This window comes from Micropterus dolomieu, linkage group LG10 (assembly GCF_021292245.1).
Source record: "Micropterus dolomieu isolate WLL.071019.BEF.003 ecotype Adirondacks linkage group LG10, ASM2129224v1, whole genome shotgun sequence".
Classification (NCBI taxonomy): domain Eukaryota; kingdom Metazoa; phylum Chordata; class Actinopteri; order Centrarchiformes; family Centrarchidae; genus Micropterus; species Micropterus dolomieu.
Window position 1 is genome coordinate 28,260,131 of NC_060159.1, and position 11,282 is coordinate 28,271,412.

The 11,282-nt window shown below is 42.3% G+C and overlaps 2 protein-coding genes across 2 annotated transcripts in view; one reads left to right on the forward strand and one right to left on the reverse strand.

Moving 5' to 3' along the window:
* LOC123977320 (NLR family CARD domain-containing protein 3-like) overlaps positions 1-11,282 on the forward strand; it is a 274,498-nt gene that overhangs the window by 178,064 nt on the left and 85,152 nt on the right. The gene's annotated exons all lie outside the window — the stretch shown is intronic.
* LOC123977330 (cleavage and polyadenylation specificity factor subunit 3-like) lies at positions 1,382-11,276 on the reverse strand. The gene is made up of 16 exons (XM_046059921.1): positions 11,195-11,276; positions 10,813-10,941; positions 10,342-10,519; positions 10,065-10,154; positions 9,831-9,981; positions 9,393-9,568; positions 9,154-9,312; positions 7,604-7,750; positions 7,274-7,426; positions 7,079-7,187; positions 6,577-6,675; positions 4,876-4,970; positions 4,562-4,649; positions 4,415-4,481; positions 4,086-4,182; positions 1,382-1,728 (listed from the first exon to the last, which is right to left on the reverse strand). The coding sequence occupies exons 1-16, from the start codon at positions 11,257-11,259 to the stop codon at positions 1,588-1,590; spliced, it is 1,944 nt and encodes a 647-aa protein (XP_045915877.1). The 5' UTR covers positions 11,260-11,276; the 3' UTR covers positions 1,382-1,587.

The following is an 11,282-nucleotide window of genomic DNA, read 5'->3' on the forward strand; positions in this document are numbered from 1 at the left end:
TATTGATTTGATTTTCTGTAACTTTTATTGTTTAGAGCAGCAGTTATCTGTTGTTACTGTTTCCACCCTGTGAGGTCCAAACCGGTTGACGTTTTAGTAAACATGACGACTAAATAAGGACGTAACATAACTTCTGTTGGTGGAAAACAGCCATTACTTTGCACTAACTGCTAATTTAGCTTATGTTAGCATGCTAAACTAAGCTGGTGAACACGGTCACAACATTAGCATGCGAGCGTGGCAGCATGTTGGCGTTAACATTTAGCCCAAAGCATCGCTGCACCTCAGACTCGGGGTTTCCGCTCTTTAGAGATCATTTTCACAGATGATCCAGCTGTGTCCTCTCTGTGAAAGTCTGATTTTAAAGACGTGCAGTCTGTGGCTATAACTTATCTAATAAATGAGAAGAAGTTATGAAAAATGTATCTTGCCTTGTTTCAATGCTGTGTTTTAATATTATTGTTTGTAGTTTAGCCATTGTATTTGGTTTCTTTTGGAAAAAACCTTTGTTTTCTGTGCTTTTATAATGAATTATATTTAACCACTGCTGCCTGAACAGCAATAACTGAGCGTATAATAGCCTGATATTTTGCCTACTGACAAATCCCAGCATTCTCTTTAACTTTAGTTTTCTAAAATCTAAGTGTTCCTGAGCCTAAATGCAGAGTGACTGTTACAAAAAGTGCTTTTAGTCATTATTTGGCTGGTGTTTTGATGCACTTACAGCTGAGCTCCATTTATTGTTTTGACCCCGGCTTCCTGTTGATTCTCATCCAACTTTCTCAACACTGCTAGGCAGAGCTGAAACAAACCGTAAACAGTTTAAAACAAGTTGAGAAGAAAACATTAATCTAAACCTAATTTAAACTACAGTGAAAAATATTTACCTTTGGAGGATAATGCAACTTTCATTATTCAGAGTTTTATTTTCTCTTTTTTTCCAGGTGTTTTAATATGACTGGAAAATTGTCCAGGACAAGTGGGAGCCCGTTTGACAAAGAAAACTTTTCCAGAGCTTTTAACTGTAAAACACCGCTTTCATCAGGGGACAGTTTTAGCTCAGAAGCTGATTTTATCATTTTTGTGATTCAAATTAATTTCTTGTTTCTTGAACAGCTGTAACAAGTAGCTGAAAAAAGAACCAGCAGATTAATCAATTATAAAAATGATAATTAGTTGCATAGCTCCGTAGTAAGTATTGATCTTTAATTAAAAGCAGGATTTGTTTACAGTAAACACCAACATAATAAAACATAACGTTGGTGTTCTGTTGATAAATGCTACCTATCGAGATGTGCTATTTAGCGGTTCGTCTCAGTGAACAAAAACCATCAACTTAGAATCACTAATAACGTCAAATCAGACTCAAATCCACAAAAACTCTGACTAGAAAAAAAGATTTATTTTCATGATGAAATCTATTTTATCACAACGTCCATTTCATTGGTAAATCACAAAAGCTCTCGGCTGCTGGCTGCTGGTCTGGTCCGCCTCCTGAAGGGGATTCCTTTGGAATCAGGTTTCACAGAAATTGTTCGTCTTTGTAAAAGAAAGCAAACAGAAGCATGTTTCATATCAATGTCCAGGTCACTCATCACAGGTGACGCTGACAGGTGACCGCCGCCCCCTGCTGCTGACATCACAGGTGGGGCTGAGGGCGTCATAGAGCCGGTGGACGGCAATCTCCACCATCTCCCTCAGAGTCTCGTCCTCTGCGCACGCCACCGACTGCAGGACAAGAGAGAGGTCAGGGGTCAGGACAGTGACCGTTTCAGATGTTGTGGAGGCGGCGAGGAGCAGGTGTGACCAGATCAGATACAACGATTCATGTATTTAAATAAATCACCCAACTTTTTGGATCATAAATGAATCATTTTCTGTCCTTTCTAAAATGGTTGGTTGGTTTCTTTGCTCCTCTTTGACAGAATATCTTTGGACGAAGCGACGTTTGAGGACGTCATCTTGCCTAAATAAGGAGTTTGGTTTAAAGGTCCAGTGTGTAACATTTCTGAGGATCTATTGACAGAAATGCAATATAAAATCCATAACTATGTTTTCAGTGGTGTGTAAAGACTTTATCTACATAACTGCGGGCACCCCCTGCCATGTAGATCACTGTATTTTGTCTTTTGCTTGTATAATTCCGGTAGCGTAGACGCCCGTCACTACATTGAATACGTACAAAGAAGAAGATGAGTGAATAATAATATTAATAATAATATTATTATTATTATTATTATTATTATTATTATTATTATTATTATCATCAACAACAACAACATACAGTCTCTGAATAGTCTTCTGGTTTATCAGAAGTAAGAAGAGAAGTGACAATTGGACAAATGAACGACCACGTGTTATTTAGCAAAAGAGCCGACAGCCTGTGGATCTTTATACCATGAAGCCAGATGGAGTCGGGACAGATACAAACAGCTGACGGCAGAAATCACAGATGTTGTGGATTTTCCCAGATGGAAGGCTATAATGTGGGACAGATGTTTTCAAAGCGTTGCTGAAGTTGTCCGTTTTCTGCTGGACAGAAAAACAGTGCAGTGACAAATGAAAGCTGTTGTTTGATAGCTTTAGCTTTTAGCTGACCATAATCACAGAGAGACGCGTTTCCCCTGTCAGTGGTGTAAATAGTTAGATTAATTTCATGTCGAATACTTATTCTCCAGCCTGTGGTTCGGCTTTGCGGGTTATGTTGAGTCAGCTGATCAGTAACGTTAATTGGCAATAAAATGTTAAGGACAGCTTAGAGCGTGGAAGCTCAGATCAGCCAGCTAAACTTTTACTAGAAAAAAAAGTAACGTTAGTTGGATTGGTTTGAAGTTGTTACTCTCTCTCCAGCGCTCTGTTTTGGTTCGTGAGACAATCAGCTGATCACTAATTGGCAATAAAACCGCAGCTTACAGCATCGGAACTCAGATCAGACAGCTAAACCTTTACTGTGCTGGTAGGTAAATATGTAGTTGGATTGTAACTTCATGTAGTTATTCTAAAGCCTCTGTTATGGCTGTGTTACGTGAGCAGAAACGTACTGTTACCTTCCTGAGACAAACATATGATGAATATTATTGGTAATGAAACGGTAACAGCATCAAAGCTCAGATCAGCAGCTAAACTTCACATCTTACTGCCCTGGTGGAAAACATGTATTTCTTTTTACTGCTAATGGTGATATATAACAAGACCATGTGCCTATCATGTGACCAATAATGAATACTTTGAGAATTTGCATTAAAAACCTGGATATTGATTTGCCACTGTGCACACAAATGTGTATTTTGTACTTTTACATGCTAAATGCCCATTAAAAAAGTTGCACCGCTTTACTACAAGCTGAAATTATGACTGTAGGTACTACTTTGTGTTTCTGTTGTATTTAAATTAGAAAATTTAGAAATTTATTTGCATGCAAAGCCAGAGGAGCCTTGATCCTCACCAGCCAATGTGGTTTATAACGGACTGTGGTGCAGAAACAGTGAGGCTTACATTGTCCTGGTATCTGTCAGTGGTCATACTTGATGCACTAGATGTGTTTGAGATGTTCTTCATTTACTTTGGTATGTTAGTCCAGATGAACCAACCCTCCCAAGTTGTAAAATAATGTATTACAGGAGTATGAGACATCATGTAGCACTTCATTTCTTCATGTGGCTGTTAATGAATGTTATTAATGAACAAGTAACTAAGAATAATTAAGTAAATATAATTTATATATCCATCTAAATAAACCTAATTTCTTGACTGGCAACTCTTCTATCTCATAGATGACGTCTTTGTCCTGTCTCAGGCACCGTAGCTATACTACTTGCTTGGATAGAGGAGGGGGAGTTGAAATTCTTGTAATTCGCAACCCTCACCACTGGATGAAACTAGCACTTATACACTTTCTGTTTAAAGAATAAAGTATGGTCAGTTTCTATATTTTTCCTTGTTGTTAAAAAAGTGCAGTTTTGTTTTCTTTGGGTGATGAACATTTCAGCCTCCTGCTGTGTGCGCAGTTACACCAAGCGGACAACATAGAGACAGAAGATCTGACACCAACAGGACGTCTCACTCTGTTCAGGAGTTTTACTCACTCTGGTTTCTGGGTCGATTAACGCGGTGACTCCGTCCACCGTCACGCTCAGGTTTCTGCCGTCTTTGAAGTCAACGCTGTCGTCTCCGAACATGTCGCTGCAACAGAGATGACATTAACAGTGTTAAGCTGCTGTCTGCTAAAAAAACTCAGTACCTCCCCACATTCAATACCCCGCAGATAAGCTCTTATTTTAAAAACTCTACTGACAGATTTTAAACTCTCAGCTAAAACTCTGCAGGTTATTGTGTCGTTCTAGTCAGACTCCTCCCGGCTGGCACTGCAGGCAGGGTAAAACAAACGCCCACCAGGTGAGTGAACTGTACTTACTGCAGCATGAGCGCCAGTCTCTCTATGAACACATCCATGTCGAACGTTTCTATCTTTCCTTCAAGAACTGAAACAAACAGAGTGTCAGAGATTTCTTTCTGTTGATCAGTCGTTAAAAAAAAAAAACAGTGCCTCGTTTTTACGAACATTTCTGGGCGTTGGGGTTGGATTGGACCTCCAGGACCACCGTAGTGACGGCGTCAGCGTACATGTCGTTCAGTGGGTTGGCGATCCACTGAGGACACAAAATACAAACCTCAGTTACATTTAAACTGGACGGTGAAAACAATGTTTCGTGTTATTAGCAGTGCTAGCAGCGCTCATGTTCCCCTCAGGGTGAACTGAATAACATAATCTTTATTAATTATTATTGTTTAACGTGAACCTGTTTTGGGGACAGAGTGAAACATCGTAAGTGTCTGAAAAGCTTGTTGTGGAGGTTTTATTCTTTGGTCTCTGACCTCCAGCAGCACCATGCCGGGCTCGTGGACCAGAGTGATGCTCTTAAATATCCTGACTGTGATCTTCTTCGCATCCTCAACCTGCTCCACGTCTCCTGAAAACAACAAACAAAACACGTTTATAAAGAACTGACTTACAGGAAACACATGTTTACATCCTGCAGCGTTTTAAAAGGGAGTGAGTCCTGTGGCCTGTACTATGAAGCGGGGTAACTGGCTTATCCAGGTAACTTCAGGAGTAACTTCTTGATGTCGGGTGTAACTTCCTGGTTAACCCCGTACTACGAAAGGTGGACAGGTGTTACCCGAGGTCTTTTGCCATGGCAATTTACGCCGTATCTCTAAACTGCTCCGAGCAGGTTTTGTTCGTGGTTAACTCGAGGTTACCCTGCACGTGGACTACACACCACATCTGTACTCAGTGTTAATGATGAGAAGTAGGATATTAATACACACCACTTCATAAAATATGTTTAGATTTCATGCAGCTGCAATGAAGTTCTGAACAGCATCACGTTCAGAGAGTGACCCCTGCAGCCAAGCTGTGATTTTAGAGAGGAATCTTAATTAATTAACGGGATAGTTTCTCTCTGATTATTCCTCCTCTCCACTGGCTCCTTTTTTCCCCCTATAACAATGGACCTTATGTGCAGCTGTACCTTTACATCTTAATCATATTATAAATAAAAGAAGAGCCCATAAAATACATAATAGAGATTTGAACAACAATAAGAACACTGAATATAATTAGGCAAAAAAATTTACTCCATGCGATGCCAAAACGCTTCCCTGGCTGTGTCGTCCGCCACGATATTAGATTTAGCCGTTAACGTGTCTTTACATTCATAATTTCCTGACACTACCAACGTGCATTCCCCCTGGAGAACTACAGAGCATGCGCCGTTGTGAAAAGACTCTTCCTGCACGGCCGAACACACCCCTTTTATGCAAACGCGCACCAACTCCAGTTAAGTTAACACGGGGCTAGCACGGACTCAACTAACCAACATCTTATCCACCTTCGTAGTACCATTAAACTCCAGTGTAGGCGGTCAGAGTTTGTCAACCGTGAGTTTGCCAGATAAGCCCGAGTTAACTCATAGTAGGTTGAACTCCCTTCGTAGTACAGGCCACTGGTGCTGGAACGTTTCTATGCAGATGACAGTCAACTGAAGTATAAACAGCCCTGTAGTCACTTCCTTATACTTTTTAAGAGTACAGAAGTATTATCAGCAAAATGTACTTAAAGTACTCGTGCAGAAAATTGCACTTTTAACTTTTGTTCCATTTTCTCAAAACAAGTGAATATAAAAATCACCTGGTTTAAAATGTTTCTAGAGTCTGTAACTTCAAAAAGAAATCAGCCAAATGATTCTTTCATTACACCAGAAATATGAAACAATAAACTTGAGTTTATAAATAATTACTTTCCAATACTTTCCACCCCTATTTATATTCTTAAATTATACTCTGTGGAGTTTATTTTAAATTATGGGGATGGCAATAAACTTGAATACATGGAAACAGGAAGTAGACTAACATATAAGAAGGATAAAAACTAAATATAAAATTGAGAAAAGTCATTAGTCAAAAAGGAAGTGGAGAACAGTTCTCCTCCAGTAAAGAAACAAAATAAGAAGTGTGGTTATAGGTGCGTTCAGGTGACGTGTAAGCGCCCGGTGTTCTGAGTTGTTGACCCACCTGCGAGGCTGCGGAGCTGGCTGACCAGCAGGGAGATGGGTCCGGTGTATGGGATGGCCTGAGTCTGGGTCACTGTGCTCATGCACAGATCTGTGTAGTCTGAACAAAGAGAGACACCAAACAATGAGGGGAAAACCACAGCACCTGAACACAACACACAGGGATGTGTTCAGGGACACAGCAACACAGGATGATGTGGAATCTGAAGTGGCAACATAATAACACGCTTACTCTGTTGATACTTACAATCAGGGTTTTAAGAAATTCTTCATCTGCTGTTAAATTGTTTCAAAGGTCAGAAATTAACTCAGTGATTTCATGGCCCCCTCATCCTAACCTTACCTATCACAACTGATCACCTAATCCCGACCCAACCCCTAACCTAAAACTACACTTAAATCTTAAAACCAAGCGTGAACCAAATGGCCCTCACAATGACGTTTTAAAAGTCAGTCCTTACACAGATAGACAGGTACAAACACACACAGACAGTGTTACTGACTGGAGAGGTCCGACGGCGTCACAATGTGATAGTTGAAATTTCTTTTGATGAGGATCCCGGAGACCCTCTGACCCTGAACACACTTCCTGTCAGTCAGAGAGCCCATCACCTGCAGCAGAGCATGCTGGGAGTTAACGGGGCTGAACGACACACTCAAAACATTCATCTGCTGAACTATAAAACCTCTGATCAAACCTTCGCCAGTTTCTCTCCTCTGAAGTTGAGCGTGACGGCCTCTGTGTTTCGCGGGTTGTGGACTTCAATGTCGACCTCGTCGTTGTCTTCGTACTCACGTATAAGAGCCGCTTTCAAACGGGCCATCTCGTTCTGCTCGCCATGGACCAGAATCTGAAAACACAAAACAGACTGATGAACACATGAAGCTGCACGTTTCTTCCGACTTCGGGGATGACGGCAGGTTCAGGTGGGAAGCGGGAGAAGAGCTCATTCATAAGTAATATTATACATTGTGTGTGTGTGTGTGTTGTGTGTGTGTGTGTGTGTGCGTTTGGGTCATGTGATTACCACGTGAGGAGGTTTGAGCGCTCTGATGAACTCGCTGGTCTGCTGGTAGTCGGTGTGAGCGGAGAAGGAGATGTAGTCCACAGACATCTTCAGAGGAAGCTTCTGACCGGACATGGTGGCGATCTCGTCCGGCTCTGTCATGATGTGCTGATACACAAACACACCATGAATCTCTCGTTACCATCCACACTGTGGTGCGTTCACTGAACCTCTGATCTAAAGACATTTTTGTTTGAGAGTATTGAGGCTAATGATAAGATTGATATTAGAGAGCATAATGGCAAACACTCACATTTCACACAAACGTTTCTAGCATGATCCCAAAAATTGGTCACTGAACAAAGACAAAGAAACGTCTGAGGCTGAACTCACCTTTGACTCACAGGAAATTACATTAATTTAAATTATATTATAAATAATTACTATACATAAATAATTATTACTAACTTGAATTAGTAAAATATCAAAATACACAAATCTGGGGCTGAACAATTTAAAAAATATTTCTAAGTTTGACTGATATTGGAATTTGCGATAAGCTTTGCTATATTAGAGGGAATTACCATTTAACTCACATATTTTAAATGATAATTGTGTGTTTTTTGCAGGGATCTGTAGAATATGCATGTTTACTGTTGCCTGATTTTTGAGGTCAATACTGAATTGATAACCGATAAAGACACCGACTGTCGTGAGTGTTAACTTGTTTGAACTGCTCAGCAGTGGGAACAGAACATCTTCCAGTAACTACTTGGTGTTCATTTCAGTTGTCGTCTGACTGTGGATGCATCGCTAAGTTGTAATGATCCGTCACTGTGACTCTGTCTGCACATAATTCACACTGAAATGTTTCAGATCATCAAACAAATTGAAATATTAGACAAAGATAACACAAAATGCAGTTTTTATTAAGGGGAAAAAAATCCAAACCTACATGGCCCCGTGTGAAAAAGTGATTGCCCCCCCTGTTAAAACAGTAATCAATTGTGGTTTATCACAACTTTGGAAAGCTGAGTTAAATTTTTCTAGCCACACCCAGGCCTGATTACTGCCAGACCTTTTCTCAATCACGAAATCACTTAAACAGGACCTGCCTGACAAAGTGAAGTAGACCAAAAGATCCTCAAAAGCTAGACGTCATGCTTAATAATAAAAACTTTCATTTAAAAACTGCATTTTGTGATTACTTGCGTTATCTTCGTCTAATATTTCAATTTGTTTGATGATCTGAAACATTTGTGTGACAAACAAAAAATAAGAAATCAGAAATCACACCACTGTAGAAGCAGATCAAGCAGGCGACCCGGTGGCCTTTCAGAGGTTTTATACATTTAAAGAACTTCTATAAAAAACAGACCAGGCTTCTAATTGAGACCTGAGTTTCTCTGTTTAAACATGTCGCCACATTAGGCCAGTTAACGGGACAGGCATCTAACATGGACTCTGCTTTTAATTGAAGTTTTAAGTTTCTTTGTAGCTTCTTTGTTCTGTATTATACACTCGGCTGTTTCCCAGCATGCTTCACTCTCAGTTTGATGAGCCGGACCCACCTTGGCGAGCGTCCCCTCCACACAGTACCCGGCGATGATGACCCCGTTCCTCTTGTCGGTGCACCAGCTCTCAAACAGCTCTCTGGACAGACCGCTCTGCATCATACCGGGGGACGCCATCACCACGCTGGGGCCGATATCGTCGAAGTGATCCATGCTCTGAAATGCAAAACAACAATTGTCAAAAAAGATCAAACCCGTGACGTCACAGGGACACCATACAGAGCGCGCTCACTGACCTTGAGGTTGCTGATGTGCTTGAAGACGAAGGGGTTGTTGATGTTGATGGCCTTGCGGATCTTGTCGTTCATGGCGTTGATGTAGGTCTGGTAGACCGCCATGCACTTCCTGGCCAGAGACGAGGCGTAGTAGATGGGGATGTCGTGGAGCTCCGGGTGGTTCTGCCAGTACTCATCTAAAGTACACACACAGAGTACACTCACATGTATTATAGAGTACATGTAGGATTTTAAGACAGGCTGTGAGTTTATTGTAAAGATAATTGTTTTAAAACTCTTCAAAGCCAAAGGCGAATTATCCAGAGGGCGCTGCGACCAGACCGTTCTCCCCAGCATGACCACGGATGGCGACTGACCCAACAACACTTTGGGAGGATTCCTGTCTGAAGGTGGACTCTGAATTGGGACTCTACTGTGACGAGTGTGGGTTCATCTCACCCAGGATGAGCAGCAGCTCCTGAGCTCGACCCAGAGCGAAGACGGGGATCAGGCAGCGGCCCTCCCTGTTCACGATGTCATGGACGGTGTTACAGAACCGAGCCTCCCTCTCCTCTCGCTTCTCGTGGATGTGAGTCCCGTAGGTGGACTCCTGACAGACAGACAGAGAGACATGAAGAGCTGCTCCACATTCTCCTCAGCGTTTAAATAAAGTTTCTCTGCAGCTTCGCTCACAGTGATGAGGATGTCGGGTTTGACGCTGGGGATCTCTGCTGCCATCAGATGTCTGTCCTCCTGACGAGAGAAGTCTCCTGTGTACAACAACTACAGACACAGAAGGACAGGATCAGCACAGGCGACAGGTAGAAGATAAAACCACATTAATGTAATATGAGAAGCTCTGAAGCTGCAAACTGAAACATCAGAGTGGAAAGAAGTCGGCCTGTGAACTGCTGAGGAGAAACTAGAGACAGCAGAGTCATGAGATCTGGACTCGCTGCTTCTCACGGACCTTGACTCCGGCGATCTCGATCATGAACATGGCGGCTCCGAGGACGTGCCCGGCGTGGTAACACCAGAACTTGATGCCGGCCACTTCCTTCACCTCGTGGAAGTTGATGGTCTCGATCTTCTCCATGCTCTCCTCCAGGTCCGTCTCCGTGTACAACATGTCGTCTGCAGAGATGTTACTGCAGAAAACAGGTCAGCTTTACTACAACACACGCTGAAGTACTGCAGGTTATACACGCTGAAGTACTGCAGGTTATACACGCTGAAGTACTGCAGGTTATACATGCTGAAGTTCAAGTTCAAGCTTTATTGTCCCACCAGGGGAAATTTGATTTGCAATAGGGTTAAGCCCACACAACAGTGGGCTGAAGGAACCTTTTAGTTCCTTGAAAAGAGATTTGGGGACTTAAAAGTACTCAGAGGTACTTTAGGTCGAACAGCGGCTTTATGTGACTCTGGGTCCTGGTCTTACCTGACTTTGACGTAGTCGGACAGCAGCCAGCGGTAGATGGCCTTGGTGGCGTGAGTCATGAAGGTGCGTCCTTTAAAGCTGGTCTTCTGCAGGAACCAGGGCAGAGCTCCACAGTGATCCAGGTGGAAGCTGAGAGGGAGGGCAACAGTTACTGAGGAGTTTCCAGGTCCACATCAGCCCTGACCTTTATGTTGGTCTGATTTCTCAGCATCATGTCAGGCAAAGCAGTTTGATTAGAAAGCACATTTCATACACAGGTCGAGTCTGTACAGAGAAGGGAAAACAACACACTTGGACATTAAAGTCCACCTGCTAGTACAGCTGAGTGTGTGTATATTAAAGTGTTCTCTGGTTGCTGTGCTGATAAATGTTGGGAACTCACTGGCTGATGAGCAGCAGGTCAATTTCAGCCGGGTCGATCAGGTCGATGTACGGCAGAGCGTCCATCCCGTCCAGACCAGGATGGATCC

What these genes read in the sequence shown, in the direction of transcription:
- LOC123977330 (XM_046059921.1), bottom strand. Translation starts at nt 11,259, where the DNA reads ATGGACGCTCTGCCGTACATCGACCTGATCGACCCGGCTGAAATTGAC. An exon ending in TGGAGGGGACGCTCGCCAAG is followed by an intron (nt 7,751 to 9,153) that starts GTGGGTCCGGCT and finishes TTTGTGTATCAG; the next exon opens with CACATCATGACAGAGCCGGA. An exon ending in CAACCCCAACGCCCAGAAAT is followed by an intron (nt 4,482 to 4,561) that starts GTTCGTAAAAAC and finishes TGTTTGTTTCAG; the next exon opens with TTCTTGAAGGAAAGATAGAA.